This window comes from Drosophila nasuta, chromosome 4 (assembly GCF_023558535.2).
Source record: "Drosophila nasuta strain 15112-1781.00 chromosome 4, ASM2355853v1, whole genome shotgun sequence".
NCBI lineage: Eukaryota > Metazoa > Arthropoda > Insecta > Diptera > Drosophilidae > Drosophila > Drosophila nasuta.
This window is the reverse complement of record NC_083458.1, coordinates 719305-747245: the sequence shown is the minus strand read 5'-3', so window position 1 is coordinate 747245 and position 27941 is coordinate 719305. Positions and strand designations below refer to the sequence as shown.

The 27941-nt window shown below is 32.9% G+C and overlaps 2 protein-coding genes across 6 annotated transcripts; both read left to right on the top strand.

The window, feature by feature from the left end:
- The first annotated feature begins 516 nt into the window (after positions 1 to 516).
- On the top strand, positions 517 to 13856 carry LOC132794892 (43 kDa receptor-associated protein of the synapse homolog). 3 transcript variants are annotated; one of them, XM_060805183.1, is made up of 9 exons: positions 517 to 694; positions 1093 to 1232; positions 1317 to 1399; positions 2847 to 3028; positions 8429 to 9088; positions 9210 to 9308; positions 11133 to 11324; positions 11394 to 11593; positions 13228 to 13856. In XM_060805183.1, exons 2-9 carry the CDS (start codon positions 1195 to 1197, stop codon positions 13652 to 13654), a joined length of 1881 nt encoding a protein of 626 aa, XP_060661166.1. In that variant the 5' UTR covers positions 517 to 694; positions 1093 to 1194; the 3' UTR covers positions 13655 to 13856. The 3 variants fall into 3 exon arrangements, with proteins under 3 accessions (XP_060661166.1, XP_060661165.1, XP_060661167.1); XM_060805182.1 differs by having other exon boundaries at positions 1017 to 1232; XM_060805184.1 differs by lacking the exon at positions 517 to 694 and adding an exon at positions 720 to 1016.
- A 2717-nt stretch (positions 13857 to 16573) lies between these two features.
- LOC132794906 (homeobox protein onecut) lies at positions 16574 to 24422 on the top strand. 3 transcript variants are annotated; one of them, XM_060805200.1, is made up of 5 exons: positions 16574 to 16942; positions 18741 to 18956; positions 19023 to 21503; positions 22690 to 22859; positions 23314 to 24422. In XM_060805200.1, the coding sequence occupies exons 2-5, from the start codon at positions 18824 to 18826 to the stop codon at positions 23668 to 23670; spliced, it is 3141 nt and encodes a 1046-aa protein (XP_060661183.1). In that variant the 5' UTR covers positions 16574 to 16942; positions 18741 to 18823; the 3' UTR covers positions 23671 to 24422. The 3 variants fall into 3 exon arrangements, with proteins under 3 accessions (XP_060661183.1, XP_060661182.1, XP_060661181.1); XM_060805199.1 differs by having other exon boundaries at positions 19020 to 21503; positions 23314 to 24421; XM_060805198.1 differs by having other exon boundaries at positions 18741 to 21503.
- The last annotated feature ends 3519 nt before the right edge of the window (positions 24423 to 27941 follow it).

Here is a 27941-nt window from a genome sequence, read left to right as displayed (position 1 = left end):
ACCATAAAATATTTATAGTTTGCCCTATAATATTTAAAAATATCAAGATGTGTGAAAAGGTCTTACTGAAATGACGCTTTAGGCGAACGCGGTCTTCTAGGTTAAACAATATCTTTTATATTTTGATTAGAAGTTATAATTTGCGTACCAAAATAAAAGAAAAATTTATAACTGTTTTGGGTATTGACTTTTCTCACCATTCCTTCAGTAACTGATTAGATTTTCATATAAAAGTAACGGTATTTATTTCATACCAATGGAATTGAAACGACGAGGTCACACTCTTTTAATATTGGCTGGCTAAAATGTAGAAAATCTCTTTTGGAACATTTCAGTATTTTATGAATATCTCACCTCCTTGAGCTGTGTTGTATTATCCAAAATGTTAATTTATTTATAAAAATTAATTTTTTTACAACCAACACAAACATAACTTAAGTACAATATTAGTTAGGTTATTTTTTATTTTATACGAGTCTGGTGTAATATAATGAAAAAAATAAATGTCGATTTTCTCTTAAGTGGCAGAAGAGAAATATAATCAGTGTCACCCTGTGGGCTCTTGGAAGTTTCGCATTTAGCAAGGACTTCAATATACGAGAGAGTGACTAGATGAAAACATTTTATCTCGACAAACTGTTCTGTTTAAAACTTTAACATTGCATTATAAAAAATGTGCTCATATACTTTATAAGTAAATGCAATAATTATTCATTATGTTGTTTTTAATTACTTCATTAATGAATGTGTTATCTCGTGAATATGTTTATAAGAATAATAGCTTCAGAATATGTGCATTCATTTGTAAAGGACTCTTAACTAGCACAAGGTCAATTGTTCTAAAAGAATAGTGTCCCGAGTAAAACGAAACTGCACTATATCTCCTGTTTTAGGATATTATTTTTGTTGATAATAAAAGAGTTTTTGAATTAAATCATCGACCGAAAACTAATATTATAACTATATAGCTATGCAATAAAATTATTAAATTTAACATAAAAAGTTATATTTAATAGGTAAATCTAGTATTTAAAGATTCTTGGGCCCACGGATATCAGAGAACATCTTAACAAGTCAATTTTTCATTATTAGCCCCCTCACACAAAATTAATAAATGTACCTAAAATAGAAAAAATAGGAAAAAGTGTCACTTTCTCAAAAGAAAGGGGTTAGAAAACCATAAAAACAAACACTATGTCATGGGAGAGCATTGTATCAAAAGATCTACTCAGGTGTGTGCTAATTATTTAATATATCATTTTATTTGTATATGTGTATTATGTGGCTCATAAGTTATATTGTTTTTATTTTTATAGCATTCCACGGAGTACTAACTTATCAGCAACACATTTACTAGCCTCACCCGATGGATCACGATATTTATTGGATCATTCAAACGGTCTGTTGGTTTAATTGACCTGTATAAGTGCACATTTTTTTTTATTTAACCTATATTAAATAACACTATTTTCAATAATTCAAAATATATTTGCGTTATCGTTAACCTCATTTTGAAATGACATCTACTTGAAATTCTGTTTAAACATTTTTCAACATATATGTACAAATATGTACATATATACTTTTTGTATGCTTGTATAAATATCGAATATTCGAAGTTAGCTACAAACAGTCAAATTTTAGGTGTGTTATACATAAACAAAAAGTAAGAAAGCTATTGTTAGAGGTGGAATACAGTTATAGATGCTACTATAATACAGTTATAGATGCTATACTATACTTTAGTATGTGACTAAATGTAGTTAGAACGGAAATTTAAAGAATCCCGTACCATCAAATTATGTTAACTACAGTATGTGTTGTACAAATCAAGCACTTTTTGCTCGGAATCTTCATACGACCTTAAATGTCAGATTTAACAAGGTTACATTTTTAGCTCTTATTGGTTTAGCTGGGTGTTAATAGGGCACTTAGTGCATCAACCAGTTATTAACTCAGCAATAAACAATAGCTGCACAGTTTTCCGAAACTGTCATTTTTCCTGTAATAAACTTCCGAAAGTCTCATTTTTTGAGTAATAACTCATGACATTTCAGAATCACTCCATCTTAATTCAATGGAATGGCTATTAGCAGGTGCTCTCTCTAATATCGTTTAACCAATACAAAACTGTTCGCACCAAAATATAATTTGAAAAACTATAAGGCTGATGTCAGAGTGCGAGCGAGAAGCGATGCGATAATATTGGGCGAGAACGAGCGATAAACCACTGCAACCCTTTTCATATGCAATCGCTCGAAAGATGTCAGAGTGAGAGCGAAGCGAGTTGCGAGTTCAAGCGAGAAAGCGAGAGCAAAGCGAGAGAGCAGTTTGCAACCTGCTTTATCGCTTCAACTCTCTCAGAGCGTACGATTGTTTTCTTGCATTCTGTGATTTAATTACCGTTTATTTTCAAACCTTACAAAATAACAATGTAACTCGCTTCTCGCAAAGCTCTCACTCTGACATCTTCTCGCTTTGCTCATCGCTTCGCTTCGCTTCTCGCGCGCACTCTGACATCAGCCTTATAATTCTGAAGACTCATTCTTACAGTAGAAATTGTGAGAACAAAAATTTGTGTGTTAATTTAATTGAACTGTCATATTGTTTATTAACATTTTTAATAAATTTAATTTTTTTCGCTACTGATTTTTGATACATATAATAATAAATGCAGTTTTTATGACACCTTCAAATTTAAGAAATAATTTGGTGTGGTAAAAGAGGCTGGCGGCTCTTAACTACTTTGGTTGATAGTTTGGTATATTTTGTACACTAAGGCATATTATATGAATAACAGCGGGTATTTCAGCCTTTTAAAATCTAAAAAATGTTTTTTTCTATAGAATTATGTCAATTAGAAGAGAACTACTCGAGACTTGCTGGTTGTGGATCTAGCCCAGAAGATGGGGGATCTCGTTCCTTATGGATACGGCATGGTTTCGCGCGATCTGATTCGGGAAATACTGTTATTAGTTGCTTTTGGGCATGTCAGCGCAGCTTACGTCAATATATAGCAAAACGAAAGGTAAATATAAATTTCATTGGATTTTCTAATTTCTTAAATTTTACAGAACTTGGACACTTAGTTACTATATAATAATAATACTATTTTTATCTGAAATGCCGTCAAGTAAATACTTTTGTTTCTCCCTGACCCCTTGAATAAGTAAAACCGGTTTTTTGGGTATTACCCTTTACTCCACTTGAATTTGATGACGTTGTATTAAATTTTGTTTGTCGCTAATGGAACATCTTCTGGCCAGTACTTTCACAATAAAATAATTGTCCGTCTGTTTCTAGCACCTTTAATGACGGATTATCAATTACCTATTCATTATTTTTTTGTACATATGTATGTATGTGGGGAATCCCCTTTTCGGGGACGTCCTGGTAAATTCAATATATATGATTATTTAAGGGCCTTTTACATTTACATACACATGTTAGGACGTTGACGCGTGGACAAACCAAAATACATTTTGGTTTGGATTACACGAAAACCGCGAACACTTAAGACGTTGGACAACTAACCAAATAAAACTAATAAAAAATAAAAATTAGATAAAGAATCTATTTCTCCATTAATTACTCTCTTAATAAAAACAACACCTTGCATGGTCCTACGGTCAGTAAAAAAAGGTAGGCTTAGTAATGAAAGTCTACTACGGTAAGGTGATAATCTAATATTAGGGTTCCAGTTTAAACAACGAAGAGCAAAAATCAAAAATTGTTTCTGCACTGACTCAATTCTGTCTTGATAGAAGCTATATTGGGGATTCCAGACAAGAAATCCATACTCAAGTATAGGACGAACCAGTGAAATATACAAAGTGATATAAGGATCGTTGAATTCTTTCGATCTGCGTTTTTTAAATCTAAGAATGCCCATGGCTTTATTTAAAACAGATATGTAGATTATATTTATCGAATTTTTATTTTGCATCAAGCAGAACACATAAGTCTCTTTTCGCTCTAGAGAAGTATCATATAATACATAATTATTAACCTGAAGATAACCCCTAAATATATGACTTTCTTTTATTAGAATTACATTACATTTATTATAATTAAGATTTAGCAGACTTATAGCCTATTTCCACTGCACCAAAAAAACATCGGATTTTTCCGTTCAGGTCGAATGTTACGCCACATGTAAAAACCCAAAAGAAAAAAAGTTGGTTAAAAAAACTGAGTGGCAGTAGAAATAGGCTATTACTGTGCATCAAAATTCAAGATTAACATATTAAGAACAACCGTGAGCACGCAAGACTATCATTGAATGTCAGGCAAAACTTAACGTTATCAGCATAGATATGAAGAGATCCACTGAATTAAGTTATGAGGAAACTCTAAAAGATTAAGTTTATACAGCAAGAGATAATAACTCACCGAAACAAAAGCCTTACTGTAATCGGTTTGAATAACATAAGTTTGCATTTTGTTCTTAAATCCTTTAAATAATTGATGAGAACTCCAATAATTTGGATGTGGAATTCAGAAAACCATGCTGGTGGGTTTAGAAGTTATGATTTTTTCAAATGCTTTCGGAATCGTAGACAACTTAGAATTACCGTGATAATTTTGAACATTGAAATAATTCCCATTTTTAAAGATAGGTATAATATAAGATTCTTCCAGATTTTTGGAAAAAAAAGCTGTCATAAGTTTCGTTAAAATGGAGCTTCCTGTAATTAAAGGGCCAAAAAAATACGACTAGATGAGTTTATCTGATGAGGATAAGGGAAGTATTTTGAAAATATGAACCGGAATAAGTCGTTTGAAAAATGTCAGCAAATAGATTTCCAATATCACATCATTAGATTCTGTCTTAAGATTCTGTCTTTCAAAAGAGCAGAAAGGATGCCGATCTACGCTTCGATTTAACAAAGGCGTAGAAAAGTTTAGGATCATACTGAAAACTTAATCTCTCTCTCAAGCAGCTTGAGCAATAGTATAGCAGAGAAAATCAAAGGAAGAACCATTTGCCTTGTATTTTTTGTAAAGCCTCGATTGACGATTTTTTAAGTTCCAGAATTTCTTAGTAAACCATTGTTCAGACCAGAAATCTTTGCAACAAATCTTGTTAAAGTGTTCAGCCGGAACAATTATTTTAAATGACGAAATTTCCCGTTCGACCTTAGCCCTGATTTTAATGAAATTAATGCAACTTCGGCCGTTAAAGCCATGCCGCATTCTCATGCATTACGTTGTCACACAGTCAGCAGCCTGCATTTGGTGTTATAACAAACAAACATATTGATAAAGGAAAATTAAAACCAACTCGAATTGAACAAAACAATCAAGAATTAGAATGATAATATGAAAGATAAAAATTTAATATATACATAAAATATATATGGGCATTTCCACGGGTCGTGAACGTACGAAACAAACGGTGAAATTTTTTTTTTGTTTTTCGATAGTATTTGTTTAGCTCTTTGATTAATGTACATTATGGGGCTTTAATTAGGTACTGGTCGCGAAAGTGCGATTTTTCCATGTTGCTTTATTATACCCGCTACCAATAGGGTAGAAGGGTATGTAACAGGTAGAACGAGGCATCTCCGACCCTATAAAGTATATATATTCTTGATCAGCATCAACAGCCGAGACGATGTAGCCATGTCCGTCTTTCTGTCTGTCCATATGAACACCTCGGTCTCAGAGACTATGTATAAGAGATATAGCTATAATTTTTTCAATTTTTCGACAACATTTGTTATGTTTGCACGCAGATGAAGTTTGTTTCAAATTTTTGCCACGCCCACTTCCATCCCGCAAATTAATAAAAAGTGTAATTTTGAAGCTAGATTCTTTTGCTAGAGAATTTTTGTATATACAATAATAACTATAGTAGTTGTGGTTCCTGAAAATTTGGTTGCGATCAGATAAAAATTGTGGAAGTTATTAAAGAAATACTTTTGTATGGGCAAAAACGCCTACTTACTAGGGGCCTTATTTGCTTTGGCTGACAATCTGTTATAATGTGCCGTCTATGGTATATTTTGAATGCGGTACTATATCGATATTACAAATATACCATTCGGCATATTTGTAGTATTTGTGGTATATTTTGTGAATAATACCGCAATATTTTGATTTTATTAAAAACGGCTAGCGGGTATCTCACAGTCGAGCACACTCGACTGTAGCTTTCTTACTTGTTTTTTTTTTTGTGGCACTTTTTATGAATAACTTCATATTTCTTTAAAAAAAAATGGGTTTAGCTCAATTTAATGTGTTTTATAACATTTAAAGCAAGAAATTAATTTTTATTAAATATGAAATATGTACAGAAATTTATTCAAGAAAAAAAAGTAATAATAAGAAATAATGTAATGAAATATTTATAATATTATAGTTTTTAATAAATAGGCCGTCCGAGCTTAATTTAACATTGCTATCAGAATAAACGGAATGTATACTTGGAATATTCGTTATATCCTCCCATTTCTTAATTAAAGATGTTGACATCTTATTATTTGTATCTTCTTTAATTTATAACAGTTATATTCCAGTTATGTGTTGTTGGGCACATTGGTAAAAGTCTAACGCGTCATTTAAAAGAAGGTTCTTTGTTTTAGTAAGTGACCAAACCTTTCTTTTTATAACCGGACCAACGCTGTCGACTGCACCTTTCATAAGGGAAAGGATTTACATCCGAAGTTAGCCATTAAATCGGCTAAGCTCAAAAAAATGAATTTGTTTTTAAACTGGTAGATACTTCCGTCCGAAAAAAAAGAATATTTTTTCCAAATTGTCATGTTCGTTTTTAGTTTGTTCAACAATTGTATTAATAAAAAGCAAAAGTTAAAATAAAAAATACTTACGGTCGCTAACTTAGCTTACTTTAAAAATTAATATAAAAATAATGATTAGAGTAATCTCAACGATTTTTTAAATTTAAAATATTTATACAAAAATAACTTAACACGTGACGTTTCATTCATCTGCTTGCACTTAATGTGAAGCAATTATAATAAAATTATGTTTTTTTGATGCCAACGTACGATTAGAACATAGATAAGAAACAAAATAAAAATTCACAGTTAATTAACATTATTTTACTCTCTTTGCCTCTTTCTATTCTTATTGGATTGCAATAAAGAGATTTGGTAGAAAAAGTGCAAACATATCTTATGTTTTCCTTGTGTAAAAGTAGCTAAAAGTGAATAAATTAAATTTTTTCAGTTTTCAGGCAAAACAACTTAGATATGGATCCATTATATTATGAAAATTTGTCATTTCTTTAGGAAATTATACCAAAAATACGATGATAATGAAGATTTTTTTTTTCGTGGTTGACATTTGACGGATATGCCCATTTACAATAAAATACAATTAGGCACTCCAGGGTTAAATTGCAACTACTATGATCCGTGCAAAGAGCACAAATACAAGCAGAGAGCGAGACGCAAAAGCCGCAAACAATGTAAAGAGAGGGAAAGTTAAACTGCAAGCGTCGAGAGCTCGGGATAATAGAAGACTAGTCTAATGTATAATTATAAGGCATTGATTATTATTTGGAGGAGAATTTACTTTAAGATATTCACAATAAAATTAGCAATAACAATAAAACAATAGCAATGAGACTACCAAGAACGTTATTTTATCTTACTTTCTAACTTCCTATAATTAAATATTAGTGAAGAATAAGAAGAGAATATGTAAAATATTATTTCTTAAATTACTTCCTTTTGGGTTGAGTTATTACTTTCAGCCTTTTGCTGGTCTAATACTTCTAATCTGGTGGAATAACTGTTGTGTCATGTGTGCATTTGCATCACAAGATCTAAGCTTTAAACCAATTTGGGTAATCAATGTATTATAGTGCCGACGATTGTATTTTTAGGTCTACTGTAAATTCGGAGTCTTCTACCCATAAGACAAGACACAAGAAGTATATTTTTGTACATATATTTTTAGATTTTTGTAATACTCACTTCCGCCACAGCAAATCGAATACCAACCTTAATAATAACTACAGTATGTATGACTCCAGAAATGTTGGCTCTTATTTAAAAAATAGTTTTTTATGGCCAAAAACGGATGTTGCTGTCGGCATCTAGTTGCTTTTGTTGAATATAAAGAGTATACTATATAAATATCCGCTATATTTTGTAGTATGTTTTGAATCTAAAAATATGGATATACCAAAAATAGTCTTTTAAAACTTGTTCCGTACATTAATTTACTATTCATTTTCAGCAGAAGAATTGCGATTTATTTTGAGTTGGAATCCCAATTAATTTTTGTTTAAAAATTTAAAAACTGGCTTACTGAAAATCAAATTTTGTGAATATGGTTTGTTTAAAAATTGTAAAAATAGTTGACAAACACTTATATTGATTATATTCCCGCACTTGTAAAGTATTAAGTATAATAACAAATTAAACTGCAAAATTCCATTTATTTTTGTTTTCAGATTGAGAGGGGACTTCGGCTTTACGAACAACATAATCAGACAGCCGCTGTTCGAACATGGCGAAGCGCTTTGAAAGGCGTCTGCCGACGGGAGGATTGTTTTCAGCTACTAGGGTATCTTTATCAGGCTCACATGGATTGGGGAAAATATCGGGACGCAATTGATTTTGGTCATCAACAATTGGGAATATCGGAAGAACTTGACTCACCGAACATGCGGGCCGAAACCTATTTAAATTTAAGTCGAGCGCATGCGAGTCTGGGTGGTCTAGAACGAGCTTTATCTTATGCTCGTCACTCGCTTTACAATGAATCGGGGACAAAATGTCGTAGTGGACTAGTTCATTTGACAGTGGCACGAGTCTATCTTGAAATGGGCGGATTTTCAAGGGCTTTGGAGGGTTTACAAGGTGCTCACAAGATAGCCATGGCCATTGGTGATCCCTCCTTAGAACTTCAAGTTTACGTGGCTCTCTCTGAACTGTTCGGTCGTCTGCAGGATAATGACAAGAGTGCAACCTATGCATCAAAGGCCTACGACCTATCGCGCTCATTGCAACTCGGCGACCTTAATTCTTGCCACCACAGAGCAGCGTTATTACGAATGGCAGCATCTTTACGCAAGCAAGGCGATCTAGGCGATGCACACGATTATTGCATGGTACAGACATTCTTATAAAATAAGTATATATATGTATATGCATATCATATACTCATTTGCATGCAAACATAGATATTTTATTGATTGTACTACTTTCTCATACCCATTACATCTTCTAAAGGAAGCAACGAGGCTCTCACTGATTTCCGGCGATCAGGCTACATACATGCGCAGCATTCGCGTCATGGGCGATATTTACCGCAAAAAGATGGATATTGATGTAGGTATATGTAAACATATATAATTGATACATTTCCCAAATATGAATATTAAAATATTAATCCTAATAAATATATTGAAGACAGCCATAATCATATCAACTATTTTCAACAATATACAAAAATAAACATTATTCTTGCATGGTATTGTAGTTAAAGAATGCAGACTCCAACCACCACAAAACCGCAATCTTAATATTCACAAACTTAAAAGTTTGCAGCCCTGGGCCTTCTTCAAAAGTTTATTGAATTGTCTTTTTATATTCGCTACCCTTAGGGTGGAATGGTATTATAACTTTGTGCCTTCAGGAAATGTATGTAATTCAGAGACTACGTCGATTGAGTTTTTCCACTGTGTGGGGAGCGAGGGCAATCTAAAACCTCTTCAGATCTATGGTTCACAGCAACCGGTTGTTGTAACGCAACTCCACGCAGAGCTCTACCCTCTATCCGCCTTGTATTTAACCACAACCACCACGATACTCCCCGAGGGACCGCAACCAGGACGGACATTTGTCCGCAGGCACCTGGGTCCCGTGGTACCAGAAACACCTCTGGTCAGGCTTCGTACCACTTTAATTGGTACTACATATATAGTTTGCGTTGGTCCCGCACTTCCCTAGTCGCCTCTTACGATAAGTGGAGGTCCACTGTGATATTATTGTAAGACCCGCCAACCACACGGGCAGTAACTCAGAGACATAAAGACCAAAGTTTAACGTGAGCGCCTGTCCCTAGTGAGTAACTCAGAGACTATAAGAAATTGAGATGTAATTTCGATAGCACTTGTTATGTTTGCACACATATTGTTCATATATTTGCCATTCTCACGTCCGCCACGCCTCAATGTCACTAAATTTTTAAAAACTTAAGTCAGTTGGCTCTCATTATAGTTAAGAGTCTGAACTGATATTTAATAATTTTGAAGACTTCGTCGTCACATCTACATACTGAATATAGCCACTGACAAATATAATAGAATATAATATATATAATATAATTTGTCAGTGGCTGTATTCAGTAACAGAATCATTGCGCGCTAAAAACAGAGTACAAAACATTTTAGTATTTTTTCTGTACATTAATTCGGTATAAAAACAAGTAAGAAAGCTACAGTCGAGTGTACTCGACTGGGTACCCGCTACCCATTTTGAATAAAAGCAATATATTTTGAGGTATTATTCTCAAAATATTCCAAATATACTACAAAAATACTATAAAAAATATACCAAATGGTATATCGATATAGTACCGCATTCAAAATATACCATAGACGGCACAATATTCCAGATTGTCAGCCAAAGCAACTAAGACCCCTAGTAAGTAGACGTTTTTGCCCATACAAAAGTATTTCTTTAATAACTTCGACTATTTTTATCTGATTTTTTGATTTGCGGGGGCGGAAGTGGGCGTGGCAAAAATTTGAAACAAACTTGATCTGCGTGCAAACATAACAAATGCTGTCGGAAATTATAGCTCTATCTCTTATAGTCTCTGAGATCTAGGTGTTCATACGGACAGACGGACAGACAGACAGACGGACATGGCTATATCGTCTCGGCTGTCGACGCTGATCAAGAATATATATACTTTATAGGGTCGGAGATGCCTCCTTCTACCTGTTACATACATTTCCTGCCGGCACAAACTTATAATACCCTTCTACCCTATGGGTAGCGGGTATAATAATATCGAACTGTTACTTGAAAGTTGTTCTCAAAATCTGTGAAAAGCAATTGGACTTACAGTTACATATATAATTCAATATGATTAAATGTAAAATGTAAATAAAATTCATCTGTTTTGCATTTAACATAAACAACTAGCGAGCATTTAGACAGTATGAGCAGGCCATGGGAACATCGTCAACTTTTGGCGATCGTATGGCTCAAATGGAAGCGATGGATGGCGCCGCCAGGTGTTTGGAAACCTTGCGCCTTCAAAGTAAGATTTGCAATTGTCGGCCCTTAGAATTCAACACTCGTCTTTTGGAAGTAGCCAGTTCAATTGGCGCTAAGGTTGTACTATTTGCCCCTATCTAATAATATTTACCTAATTACATCATGTTCGTTTATTTCGTACTTTAGTTTTTGGTACGAAAAATACGAAGTCGATTAGCTCTCATATATCGCGCACTAGGTGATGAGGATCAGTGTAATACACACCTTCGGTTAGCCGACCAGACTGACGCAGCTCTAGGTCTTAAATGTGGCGCCTGTGGTGAAGTTTTTGGCCTTCAGCCTGCTAATCTGGAAGCACTGCCTTGTGCACATATTCTCCATGCCAAGTAAGTAAAAAAGTATTTTCCATAGAATTTAATTAATGGAAAATAATAATTTAAAACACCAAATTATTGCATTTAAATTGTTAATTTTTTCATTTAAGTGCTCGTAGTTTTAAAAAATTTGATGGCGTAAGAAAGCGGGTCAGGAAGATACTGTCGAGAGTGCCGGAAATATTCATACATATATAGATAGATAGAGTACAATATACACCAGATTGTTGATTTCAGATATCCCTATCCTGGTTCATATGTACATTCACTGTTGGCTATATGCAGCTACAAATCAACTTCATAAAATGAATAGTAACGGGTCTAAAAATCGTTACATATGTATGTATGTACATTAAAATGCATTGCGAGTACTTTGCGAAGCAAGGTTTTGTAGTAAAGTCAATACACATTTTTTTATTTATTTTATAGTTTTTTTTTTTATTTTAGTTCTCTAAGCCAACTCTAAGCCAATTTTGAACATAAGCATTATAACCCAAGTTTAAAAATGCAGTAGAAAGAGGTGCTCAGACGTAGGGACTGTCAAGCTGAATATATATAATATTTAAGAAGTCAAAGATTATACCACCTGACTCTATAACCCGCTTATCCATACTGTAGATGGGTATTATAATTTTGTGCTCTTAACAACTTATGTAACGGGGACGAGAATTCTTTAGTGTTTCTTGATCAACGTAAATAGATAGTGCCTTTATTTTTCGACAGAACTTGTTACTGTAGCTCGCAGATCTAGTTTGTTTTACATTTTTACCGCGCTCAATTCCTCCGCCGCTGTAAATCCAAAAATCGAATAACTGGCGCAAGAATCGCTAACAACAGTCTATATAACTTCTAAAAATTTGGTTGCAATCAGATAAACATTTTAAGAATAAGTTATTAAAGAAATACCATAATTTTTATACCCGCTACCCATAGGGTAGAAGGGTATTATAATTTTGTGCCGGCAGGAAATGTATGTAACAGGCAGAAGGATTCATCTCCGACCCTATAAAGTATATATATTCTTGATCAGCGTCAACAGCCGAGACGATATAGCCATGTCGGTCTGTCCGTCTGTACGTATGAAACACTGGATCTCAGAGACTATAAGAGATAGAGCTATAATTTGCACGCAGATCAAGTTTGTTTCAAATTTTTACCACGCCCACTTCCGCCCCCGCAAATCAAAAAATCTAATAACAAGCCTAATTTTAAAGCTAGAGTTGCGAATTTTGGTGTATACAATAATAGTATAATATAGTAGTTATGATTCCTGAAAATTTGGTTACGATCAGAAAATTGTGGAAGTTATTAAAGAAATACTTTTGTATGGGCAAAAACGCCTACTTACTAGGGGTCTGAGTTGCTTTGGCCGACAATCTGGCACATTGTGCCGTCTATGGTATATTTTGAGTGCTGTACTATACCGATATACCAAATATACCATTTGGTATATTTTTAGTATTTTTGCAGTATATTCGGTATATTTTGAAAATGATACCGCATTATTTTGCCTTTATTAAAAATGGGTAGCGGGTATCTCACAGTCGAGCACACTCGACTGTAGCTTTCTTACTTGTTTTTTATTTTTGATTGACTTTTACTTGACTTACTTACCTTAAACATATTTTTTGAACGGTTTTTTATAGATGTGCCCATGAAATTTGGAGACACCGGGATAAAAATGCTCCTATGCGCTCTTGTCCAGCATGTCACAAGATACTAAACTCACATCTTCATCTTTGTGAAAACGGCAGAGGTCCGGAAAATGATAACTTCGACCAGAGCAGCCTTTCGCTCAATGCAAATGGTTTCAATCTGGATGGATTTATTACACTGAATCCAGAGAATGTTCTCCCACCACTTCCAAATCAGACCGCAAAGGAATCGTCGGTGATGTTTTGCAATGGCCTCAAAAATAAGTCCATGCCTAGTATCGAGAATACCGTATTTCTATCGACGAGTCCATATGCCGCGAAAGCTGTGTATAGAAGCAACTTATCATTGGCCTCCCTTAGTATTCAGGCGTCCAACCTTACCATTGATAGTGAAAGAAATGCAACATCTTCAGTCTAAAGTGGAATCGTGGAAGCGTTTCAAATTTAAAGTGTAAGATTCAAGATTTAAAATAGTTAATAGCAACTCAAGTACTGTAAAAGCTTGAACTAATAATGAATTGTTTGATTTTAATAATTTTGGAAGATGTTAAAATTAAACTGAATTATTTACACACAAAAATTTGATATCGTTCCAAATATAATAAATCTATATTGTAATTGTTGTTTTTGTTTTTTTTTTATTAACTAAATTACTTTTTTTTTAATTAATGTGGAAACTTGTTCCAAGTAATACATAACAATATGTAAAATTTAAAATTGCTTTGAATTGACAATTCTTTATATCTGCACTAATAAAAATTATATGCATTTTAAAATGAAACACTCTAAACCCCAAGTATATTCGTCTATTTCTTCATTAAATACATTCAATCGTTTTCTTTACATATTAAGACTAATTATTATATAATTTCTACAAAATTCGTATTTTTATACACACTGTAACAATGTATTTGTACATAGGTAAACAAATTATATTACATTGTTCAAAAGGCTGTCGTAATATATGGACAAGAATTTTTCGAATACCTGAAAACTGTAACCTAATACAACATTTAAATGAAACATTAGTACGGAAAAAGAATCACATGTGTCAAATATAATAATTGAAGCAATTATGTTTCCGAATTCAAGTTGTTAATATAAAATATACAATAAATAATAATAGAATGTAACCAAGAAGAAAAACTATTTAATATTGCTGGGAAAAAACCTAATAAATATAACTGTTGCAAAATAAACGTTACACAGAGTATGGAAGCATTTCTTGGTGTAACTCTAATCTTCAATAAGGTTTAGAAAACTCGGATATATATATATATATATATATATTAATTATACATATAATAACGTTGTTAATTAGCACATAAGTATTTAAGCACATACAATTATTAAGTGCAGTTTAAACTCTGTTAACTAAGACAAAGTCAATCACGGATTAAATCATGTATAAATTTATTGTACGATAATTGTTATTGAATAAATATAAATTTAAATGGAAATATCGGTTTATTATGTACTATATACATATACATATACATATACATATACATATACATATACATATACATATACATATACATATACATATACATATACATATACATATACATATACATATACATATACATATACATATACATATACATATACATATACATATACATATACATATACATATACATATACATATACATATACATATACATATACATATACATATACATATACATATACATATACATATACATATACATATACATATACATATACATATACATATACATATACATATACATATACATATACATATACATATACATATACATATACATATACATATACATATACATATACATATACATATACATATACATATACATATACATATACATATACATATACATATACATATACATATACATATACATATACATATACATATACATATACATATACATATACATATACATATACATATACATATACATATACATATACATATACATATACATATACATATACATATACATATACATATACATATACATATACATATACATATACATATACATATACATATACATATACATATACATATACATATACATATACATATACATATACATATACATATACATATACATATACATATACATATACATATACATATACATATACATATACATATACATATACATATACATATACATATACATATACATATACATATACATATACATATACATATACATATACATATACATATACATATACATATACATATACATATACATATACATATACATATACATATACATATACATATACATATACATATACATATACATATACATATACATATACATATACATATACATATACATATACATATACATATACATATACATATACATATACATATACATATACATATATATACATATACATATACATATACATATACATATACATATACATATACATATACATATACATATACATATACATATACATATACATATACATATACATATACATATACATATACATATACATATACATATACATATACATATACATATACATATACATATACATATACATATACATATACATATACATATACATATACATATACATATACATATACATATACATATACATATACATATACATATACATATACATATACATATACATATACATATACATATACATATACATATACATATACATATACCTATACATATACCTATACATATACATATACATATACATATACATATACATATACATATACATATACATATACATATACATATACATATACATATACATATACATATACATATACATATACATATACATATACATATACATATACATATACATATACATATACATATACATTTACATTTACATTTACATATACATATACATATAGTTTCTTAATAGAGTTTAAGAGCGCATGCTCTGCCCAATGTATTATGCAACGTCTTATTCGATGTTGCCACATTACGCACCGTTTTTGCCACTTATACAATTAGAATCTGAATTGAAAGCTTCAACAGGCACAGCTTAGTAAATATGATAATACAAAGTTTAGGAAATTTCGCACGTGCAAATGAATAAAAGGGTTGCCATATTGTGAAAATGCAGTGGATGGCAACTCTGTGTGCTTACATGAGTCAATCTAGGGGTGGTTCATGGGACTCAATGGAGAAAACGTCAGGGTTGACAGTCGAGGGCATGGATATGGGAATGGGTATTGGTTGCAAGTTTTCTCTTCAGGCAGAGGTATGGAGAACTTTGCCACTGGCGCTAGTTCAACCACGGCTCGTGTGTATACATTACTGTTAATTTGAATTTAGTTCACATTTTGGTATATTCTGTGAAAGGCCGAAAATGTCGGAGTGGGCTGACAAACTCTCGTGTTGTAAATTTCTACAACAGTTGTCAATTGCTTAAAATAATATAATATATAAATAAATGTTTGCCCCGCCCCTTAATTTCTGAGGAATGTTAAAAAATTGACGTGCGTTCCGGTTGTGCGAATAATTACAAATTTAAGAGCCCAAGAATAAAACATTTCTCACCTGGCTGTGTCAGTGGTAGTTAAATTTTAGTTGTTACATTCAATACGACGTGAATATATAAAATACCGCTTACAATGATTTTTCATAAAAATCAAATCAAAGTCGATATGTAATTATTAAATAATGTTAATATGTATTAACATTGAGAGGTAATCATATGAACATATACATATCTATCTGTGTATACGCATATTAATATAAACTATAAGTAGAATAACAACAATTCGAAATACTTTATACATACATACATACATATGTATGCATATTTGAGGTCCTTCAGAGTTTAGTTGTGTACGAATTAAGAGAGACAAGTATAAAACCCATACACCCACACTATATGTATATATATATATATATATATATATATATATATATATATATATATATATATATATATATATATATATATATATATATATATATATATATATATGTATATGTATATGTATATGTCTATGTATATATATATTCGCCAAACGTTATTCCCAAAAAAGTTATTGTATAGTACAGTATTAAGTATCTACTAGAAGGAGTAAGAATAATGTATGCGATTATTCTTCGTATTGCAACCATTGGCACTACATAATACAATATGTACGTTTGTATGGATTTGAGTATATTTGTGGCATGCATGTATGTATGTACATGTATGTTTTTGAAAGCCCATATTAGCACGTAGCGTAGTATGCTGCTACTCGTCAGCAACCCTTAAGGCTTGGTGGTGATGACAGGGCAACGGCGAAAACAAATCAAACATTCACTGCATTTAGTATGTATGTATGTATGTATATAAGTATATACATATACATATACTTATACATATACATATACATATACATATACATATACCTATACATATACATATACATATACATATACATATACATATACATATACATATACATATACATATACATATACATATACATATACATATACATATACATATACATATACATATACATATACATATACATATACATATACATATACATATACATATACATATACATATACATATACATATACATATACATATACATATACATATACATATACATATACATATACATATACATATACATATACATATACATATACATATACATATACATATACATATACATATACATATACATATACATATACATATACATATACATATACATATACATATACATATACATATACATATACATATACATATACATATACATATACATATACATATACATATACATATACATATACATATACATATATATATACATATACATATACATATACATATACATATACATATACATATACATATACATATACATATACATATACATATACATATACATATACATATACATATACATATACATATACATATACATATACATATACATATACATATACATATACATATACATATACATATACATATACATATACATATACATATACATATACATATACATATACATATACATATACATATACATATACATATACATATACATATACATATACATATACATATACATATACATATACATATACATATACATATACATATACATATACATATACATATACATATACATATACATATACATATACATATACATATACATATACATATACATATACATATACATATACATATACATATACATAATAAATGTTAATTCTCGAAAACATTTTTAACGGAAAGTTTTTGAAGTTAATCGTCTTATCTGAAAACATAATTCAATAAATGTTAATTCTCGAAAACATTTTTGATTATTCTGTATTCATTACACATTATTACATGGCGAGATTTTCGTATTTTATTTTTTGTTATGCGACTTGGCAAATTGTATTTTATTTGTCGAGTCGTTACTAACAATCCCGAAACCGGGTAAAAGATTACGATAGTAAAAGTGATATGTAGTATTAAATTATCCCTTTTTATAGTGCTATTACTCATCTGTTGGCTGCTGTTGTCCATTTAGTTGCCTTATGAGAATTGCTGTGAAATCAGAGTTGGAATTGTGGAAATGGAGTCGATAAGCGAAATAATCGATTCAGAAACGTTTTGTCATGAACTGGTTGATGAGTCAACTGAATTCATAGCAGTAGGCCCAGGACGAGGAGATGGCTGCGGAGGAGGACACGCACGTGAACTAGAATGTGAGTGTGAAAATGTTGAAACCCTTGTTGTAAAGGGAGGAATAAAGTATCTACAATATTCAGCAGATGAAAGTACAACAAGTGAAACGCCAGCAGTATTGAGCAATGTAATGCGAAAACTAATAGGCGCGCCAACAACACCACATGATGATAACCGAATACATAGTCCAGACGATGAGACCAGATCTGTTGTAATGGTAATCGATGAGATGCAAAACCATAATGTGGAAACCACGTATCAACTAGTGCCCCAACAATCCTTGCAATTGCAGGGCGGAAGAACTTTACCTCTATCAAGCCTACTTCCGATACACCAACACCAGCGGCCTGATCGCATGGTTGAAAATTGTAGTCCAGCTGATTTTGTTAGCACGGATCTAAGTCTAGATGGTCTCACCGTGAGCACATCATCCCAAATAGTTGCTGTCAAAGACGAGGAGGAGCACAGATTGGTCATTGTCCATGGTGGCGAACACTGTGAGATTAGCATCGATAACCCGAATAGCTCCCATATCGATATATCCAGAACAATTTCAAATATCAATGTCATTGATGAGTTATCATCCGATGGCAGCGAGGAGGTCACACTAAATCAGCATCATCAACAGCTTTTGGAAGAACAGCATCAACACTATAATCATCAGGAGGAGCATCAGCAATATAGTCATCGCCTTATCCATCAACAACAGGATCAGCAGCGTGGTCAACAAGAGGCGTCTGTTCAGTTGGGAATCGGTCATCATAATAATATAGAACACCATCACAGGGAGACGTTATCAGTTATTGTGCAGACACAGGTCGATGTGGGCGCAGACGATGAAGAGGAGGATGTAGACGACGATGATGATGATAATGACGATGAACACGATTCTCCCCTAGCTCTAGGCAGCGTTGACAATTCGTTGGAGCATAGCACGTATCAAACGTTGACTTCGGTTAATAACAATCACCGCATATCACCGCCACCATTTAGCCCGACATCGTATGCAACGTTGACGCCTATTCAACCGCTTCCACCCATCTCCACTATGTCCGATAAGTTTGCCTATTCGGGGCATATCTCTGGGAGTGCTACATCGTCATCTGGAAACGGCAATAATAGCAGTATCAATAACTGTCGCATTAATGGCAGAGGCTCTGCCGATGGTTCCAGTAATGATTGTGCCTCATTTAGCAGTTTGCCTAGCTTACCTTCAGCCGTTCCACAACAGAGCGGATCACTGGGAAGCCTGAGTTTAAGCAGTTTGGGTAGAGTTCAATCGCCTTACTCTTCCTTACCCTATGACAAGCTACCATCGTTGATTTCTCCTCCGCCGCCTCTTAACTATACACAATCACCGTCCCATGGCATAGGTGGCATAGTGGGATCCACTTCACCTGTTGGAGCGATAGCGCCTGTTTGCGAAGCACTTTCACCACACCACAATTCCACGTTAAGGACTTCTGGCAATATTAACAACAATCAACAAACTGATCACCAGACTATGAATGTCATTTGCTTGTCACCAGGGGCTCCAGCTAGCATAGGAGATGGTGGCGTTGACAGCAATTTTAAGTCCTCTACCTTTAGCAAAACACATGCATCCCAGACGCGTGAACTTTTGATGGCCACTGCAACCTCTTCATCGTCAACAAGCGATCGATGTTCCCAATCGCGCTCACGATTGCAGCAATTACAACAAATCCCCACGCCCCCTATGCTAAGTCCGCATTCCGTTACTGCTAGCGGCTCGGTAATGTCAATATCTCAGCAATCATCACCGCACATGAATGGCGGAACAGTTCCAAGTATTTCGGTTGATTTGCCCGTCATTGATGCACTTTCGCGACGCCTATCACCTATTCCGCCACCGGCTAGAAATGATGTTTCCTCAATTTCTGTTGCTAATTGCGATCAAAACTTGGGTCAAAGCCTAGAGCAACAGCGACCACAACTACACCAGGCTGTCATCAAAACCGCGGAGAGTAACACAAATAACGGTCACGTTCTAGCCAATATTCCAGCTGGCGACCATCTGAACGTATGCATAAGTCAGCAGCAACAGCAAAGACATCAGCCCAATGGACCTCTCGCTGATCAGCAGCAGCAGCCAAAATCATCAACAACATCTGCATCTAATGGCACTGTCATTTCTCGCACTAACACTACTATCAATGAAATGGAGGAGATCAACACTAAAGAGCTCGCTCAGCGAATTTCCGCAGAGTTAAAGCGTTACAGCATACCACAGGCTATATTTGCTCAGCGCGTACTGTGCCGCTCGCAAGGCACTCTCTCCGATTTATTGCGCAACCCTAAGCCATGGTCGAAATTAAAATCCGGCCGTGAAACTTTTCGGCGAATGTTCAAGTGGTTGCAGGAGCCGGAGTTTCAACGTATGTCGGCATTACGTCTAGCCGCTGCTCAGATACCGCAGCGTCAATCTAGTGGAACTACATCAACAGGCTCCGTGTGCAATATTACACCAACGGAATCAAACACACCGACATCATCGTCAACGGTATCCAACACTGTATATCTACATGCTCCGAGCATTTCGGCAAACTGTAAGTTCAAAATACTTTTAAAATCTTGTTCAAGCACTAGACTTCTTGAAGCCATTATAAATAGTCTTGATATTTTCCGTGTTCTTCAAAATATGATCAATTACCTTAAATTTGAGCATATTTCATTTAACCTGTTTGACCAACCAATAAAACAATAATAATGTACAGCTACAGTCGAGCGTGCTCGACTGTGAGACACCCGCTACCCATTTTTGAATAAAGCCACAAAATAAGTAAAAACTATGTCAAATTGTATATTGGTATGGTACTACATACATTTCCTGCCGGTATAAAGTTATAATACCCTTCTACCCTTTGGGTAGCGGGTATAAAAAATGTGTAAAACTGTGATTTACTCAATTCCACTCAGTCCGTGCGCCCATGTAGTGCATGCATTTTTTTTATTATACCCGCTACTCATAGGGTAGAATGGTATTATAACTTTGAGCCTGCAGGAAATGTATGTAACAGGCAGAAGGAAGCATATCCGACTCTATTCTTGATCAGTGTCAATAGCCGAGACGATATAGCCATGTCAATAGATATAATTTTTTTCGTTAGAATTTGGTTTTGAACCCCCGCAAAAATAAACTAGTAAGAAAGCTAAAGTGTGTTCAACTGTGAGACACAAGCAACCCCTCTTAAATAAAATTATAACAGTTCGGTATTCATTTTAAAATATACCACAAATATGATAAAAATTATACTGAAGTATATATTTGGTATATAGATACAGTACATCCACCCATAGAGTGCAAAATATACCAGATTGCCAGTCAAGGCATCTAAGACCCTATTGCAGTATTGCTTTAATAACTTCGAAAATTGTAATCTGATCGCAACCAAATCAGTTGGCTGAGCTACCAACCAAAATGATTGCAGATTATGAAAAACTAAAATTATTGCTTATGAAAATATGAATGAAAGCTCGCTGAGTTCAATATGGTCAATATTTCAGCTTAAATACATGAAGCGAGAGGCATATATTTGCATTCAGTTTGATAATAGTTTTGTGCAAAGCAGAAAATTTGAATCGGAAAGTTGATTGCGTTTTGTTTCTCACTCACACAAATACATTATTGATAATGCAATTATTGATAATGCACTTGTTCTGATCAATGGTCGAAACCATGTTCAAATGTTTCTTTTTGGATAAACTGTACATCAATTTTTTTGTCCTTACTAGGTATGGGAAATACATCCGCATGCGCATCAGCTTCCGAGTCTACTGGACAAAGTAATTCTACAAACTGTCGACGTAAGGAGGAACCACAGATAGAACAAATGCCTCAACCAAAGAAGCCCCGTTTGGTATTTACCGATCTGCAGCGACGAACATTACAAGCTATTTTCAAGGTAATTATAATATACAACATATTTGTATTGTTTAAAATTCGTTTTTTTTTTATTTGCTTTCCGGCGCGAATACTAATAACGAAGATAACAGAATAATTAGAGTGAAATAATTAAAAAAATTCAAAAGCAGCAGTTTTGCTGAGAACTCAGCTTACTCATGTCAATCAGCTGTTTTATGACTAACAAATTTATTTCTGTTAAAGGGAAATTGTATCAATACGCAGAAGCGAGATTTTTGGAGTTTGGGCTTGTGTCACTCAATGTGCTTGTCTGAAAAAACTTTTTGTTTTTTATTAAATACCAATTTAAATCGATTAGGCGATAATAAATTAGAATGGAATGCAATTAAAAAGGAAAGCTTTATAATTTAATGAGTGATTTTATACTTCAAGTTGTCCTTTTCGAGATGTTGAACTCATTTTTATTTAATATTTTTAATCTTGGAATTCTTCAGGAAACAAAAAGGCCTTCAAAAGAAATGCAAGTGACGATTGCGCGTCAACTTGGACTAGAGCCCACAACCGTGGGTAATTTCTTTATGAATGCCCGTCGACGATCGATGGATAAGTGGCGAGAAGATGACATTAAAAATAATATACAACAAATGCGTAATAATCATCAGCAAGACGAGCCCGACGAGCGGGAATCGAATATTCACGAACAGTCGTCGCTTGGACACTACGAGAACCTTCATACAACAGCTATATCGCCGCTTGGCACTTTTGACGATGATGGAGAAATGGATTTGGATCTAGAAAATCCAGATTTTCTCGTCGATGAACACGATGATGATGATCAAGACATGTTGTGACATAATAGTAAATATATGGGACAAGTCGTATGCCATAAAAGGCTACAAAGCTCTAACAAAAAGCAGAAACAGGAAAAGATAAATCACCGATTTTGCACTTGCACTTTTTCTGACACTCAAAATCGCTCTCATCACGAGGAAAATTGCAATATCAAGTGCAGTGACGCAATACATTTTGATGATAATACCCAACACCATCCAAGCGCCAAAGGGCAGAGATCCACAGCTTCACGGGAACATTACATCAAATCAATGTCTAATAAATTTGGGACATGCAGAATAAATTATATGCAGATCATCAATGATGAAAACATCTGCAATAAGGATGATGAACATCAGCAATTCGAATCGAATTCGAATTACTCAAACTGTATCGATTATTTTAACTTGAGCGAACAATTAGATGGTGCTGACGATGTTGAATGCTCAGATATCCCGTTATTGTCAAGCAATAAAAGTTCACCGAAATTTGTCTCTATTCGTCTTGGCTCAAAATATTTTAAGGAGACTATGATACAGCTACGCAATGAATCGTTGGTTCACTAAGTCAATGCTATCACTATTTGATCGAATTTATGAAGTTTAAATCTTTTTAGTTTTTATGTGTTAAATTTACTTGTTATTTCTGCCCCTTATTTCCTTGTTTGAATGCATTTTCATTGTTCTAGTCTCGTTGTTATTATGTAATAGCTTTATACTACTTTATAATAAATATTTATTTGTTTATTTATTATACTTCGGAATTCTTTTTTGTTTATTTACTAATATTTTTCTCATTATTTTAAAGAAGTTTTTATAATTGTGATCTTTTATCATTTTAAGTTTCCATTGTAAGTTGTTTTTTTTAATTTAAATATAATAATGCAATGAAATTTGTATATTAAGTAAAACCTTAAAATCAATGTTGAATAAAATCATCTAATTCATGCACCATATTCGAATAAGTAGTCAATAATGTACACTCATGTACATAGAAAATAAAAACATAGTTTATTTAGATATTGATTGACCGTAAAGGGCCTAATGCAAAACAAAACAAATCTCATAATAAGTAAATTTGTAACTACATATATCTAGTCAAATTAAAAAATAAAACAATACAAATACAAATGCATTAAAAATTAATATTTCAAATAATTACCCTAAATGTAAATAATTTGACCCGTTTTTTATTTCACAAATATATATATATATATATTTATATATACATATAAAGACCAGGCCTGAATACACTCGAATATATGTATGTTCATACATAAATGTACATATTGCAGTTACAATAAATATACATATGTGTCAGCATAGTAAGTACATATATTCATACAATACAACGACAAATCAGTCGCCTTAACCTATAGCATTTTATGCGATGTAAGAAACACGATTTAATAATCTCACTAATAAATTTAACACGCAAAAAAAATACATCTTTTGGAAAACGTATGTACATTGCTAGAGGGGAATTTATTTGTGAAACAAATCTTCAAATTATCGCCGTTAAATTCATTCCCTTTTAAAAACGATTTTAACTACAGATTTAACAACAAAGATACATCCAAGAAGGTAATAAATGCTATGATCTCTATAATAATAACTACAGAATTTTTGACTCATTGCTCACAAATCCTGTGATAAAGTTGTAACTTTAATGATTCTGCAAGCCTATCTTAGAAACTGTTTTGACTGGGCTGCATCATTGGAAATTAAGTGTAATCTTCCGCCGCATCATTCCATAAGCGAACGGCTAATGGAGCCGCATCATTGCTGATGCGGTAATGATTCTAATTGTGGTTTTTTTCATTAAACATTTTCTATGCATATTTACAACTTATAGAGCCAATTAAAAGCAATAAGTTTCTCCATTTGACAATGAAATGGACAATCATAAAAATACTAAGGCATTCGCAGTCAATGAAAATGAATGTCGCTTACACTGTGATGATCAAACATCGATCTCTATACCTACAAAATTATTATTTTTATAAATCGATATTTCAATTTTTCGAGTGTGGCTCCTTTGACGTAAAACAGAATATATCCTAAGAATGTATCCTAAATTATAAACAAGTAAGAAAGCTACAATCGAGTGTACTCGACTGTGAGATACCCGCTACCCATTTTGAATAAAAGAAATGTATTTTGCGGTATTTTTCTCAAAAAAATACCGAATATGCTGCAAAAATACGAAAAATATACAAAATGGTATATTTGGTATATCGTTATAGCACTAACCATACAATACATAGATGCGTCACTTCATACAACCAAAAGGCATCATTAAAAACAGTATTATTGCCGCCCCAGTCGGGCCGTGCGCTGCGATTCGAACACCGAGCCTCTTCGGCTCATTCGAAAATTCGAAGTTCTAACGCAGCGCGCAGCGCGCAGCGTTGAGTTTAGGGTTGTCGAAAATTTTAAAAAATATCGTATCGATGATATTGTTTTTATCAAATAATATGATAATAATATTTCTAAATATCACCGAAAAATATCGATATATTTGATATTTTTGATTTTTTTAAAAAAAAAAAATGTTTTTTCCTGGATAATAAAAAGAAAATAAGTTTTATAAACTTACATTTTTTAATTATATGTTTAATCAATATATATAAATATATATATACATGTCTTATGTCTTATATGTATCTAAATGTAACATCAAGCCCAATTGGCAGAATTTAAAGATTTTAAAAACACTCTTTACTTTACGTGTATGTCCGTCAAAAATTGCAAAAATTTCGCTATGCTTATTGCGCAAGTGCGACGACAGATTCGATGAATTACCGCTGGTTTTAATTGTTTTCTCACAATGAATGTACTTCGCGGTGCCGCCTGTTATGTTTGTGTAATTTGATTTAACATTCATTTTTCCCTTTTTTCTTCTGTCAAATTTCAAATTTAATTTAAGTTTAAATTGAAAGTTTCAATCGACGCTTTGAATTTAGAGTAACCAAGGAAAAAAATATCAAAAAATATCAAAAAAAAATATCGTGATTTTGATATTTGGGCAAAAAAAATATCACGACATAAATATATCATTTTTAGAAAAAAAATATCGATATATTGATATTTTGATATATTATCAACAACCCTAGTTGAGTTCAGTCGCAGATCAAATGCGGAGCGATGAGCACGGGTGCATTTCGTTGCGCTCTGCTTTCGTTTCTATGTATGCGTGTATGTATCTACATGCTCGCCTATGTCAGTATGTGTATGCATGTGAAGTTTTGCAACGTGTAGTTGCCTAACTGACAAGCAGCTAGCGCACGTCAATTTTGTTTTGCCGCGACGAAAGTCTCGAAGAAGAGGACAACAACAATTGCTCGCGTTCTATATGTTTGCAGTTAAATGGCACTTGCACAAGGACCGCGTTGGCTCTGCTGGTGGTATGTATGTATGTATTGTATGGTTAGTGGTTATAGTACCGCATTCAAAATATACCATAAACGGTACAATATACCAGATTATCAGCCAAAGCAACTAAGACCCCCTAGAAAGTAGGTATTTCTTTAATAACTTCGACAATTTCAATCTGATCGCAACCAAATTTTCAGGAATCATAATAACTATAGTAATTATTGTATATACTAAAACTTGCCAACTCTAGCTTTAAAATTACGCTTGTTATTCGATTTTTTTGATTTGAAGGGGCGGAAGTGGGCGTGGAAAAAAATTTGAAACAAACTTCATCTGCGTGCAAACATAACAAATGCTGTCGAAAAATTATAGCTCTATCTCTTATAGTCTCTGAGATCCAGTGTTTCATACGGACAGACGGACAGACACACAGACGGACAGACGGACATGGCTAGATCGTCTCGGCTGTTGACACTGATCAAGAATATATATGCTTTATAGTGTAGGAGATGCCTCCTTCTACGTGTTACATACATTTCCTGCCGGCACAAAGTTATAATACCCTTCTACCCTATGGGTAGCGGGTATAAAAAAGCGAACCATTGAAAACAACGAAAGAAAGGAAGCTTTATGATTTTTAAAAATCCGAAGTGCAATTTGCATAGTATTGCTCGCATTTATTATCAATTTTTAATATGAAAAGCTCTGTTTCGATTTCACTTAGATAAGACATTGCGCAGATATTTTCACATACCAGTATTTTTCTTATGGAATTTTACCGAGATTAAACATATTGAAAAAATCTGAGAAAACTCGAATTTTGGTGCTACAGAAACAGGGCATAATAACCGTGAAATAGTAAATAAACTCAGGCAGGAAGAAGAATATCAAAGGCAATGCAAAAAAATTAACCC

What these genes read in the sequence shown, in the direction of transcription:
- LOC132794892 (XM_060805183.1), top strand. Translation starts at nt 1,195, where the DNA reads ATGTCATGGGAGAGCATTGTATCAAAAGATCTACTCAG. An exon ending in GTATCAAAAGATCTACTCAG is followed by an intron (nt 1,233 to 1,316) that starts GTGTGTGCTAAT and finishes TTATTTTTATAG; the next exon opens with CATTCCACGGAGTACTAACT. An exon ending in TTTATTGGATCATTCAAACG is followed by an intron (nt 1,400 to 2,846) that starts GTCTGTTGGTTT and finishes TTTTTTCTATAG; the next exon opens with AATTATGTCAATTAGAAGAG.
- LOC132794906 (XM_060805198.1), top strand. Translation starts at nt 18,824, where the DNA reads ATGGAGTCGATAAGCGAAATAATCGATTCAGAAACGTTTTGTCATGAA. An exon ending in TCCGAGCATTTCGGCAAACT is followed by an intron (nt 21,504 to 22,689) that starts GTAAGTTCAAAA and finishes TGTCCTTACTAG; the next exon opens with GTATGGGAAATACATCCGCA. An exon ending in CATTACAAGCTATTTTCAAG is followed by an intron (nt 22,860 to 23,313) that starts GTAATTATAATA and finishes GGAATTCTTCAG; the next exon opens with GAAACAAAAAGGCCTTCAAA.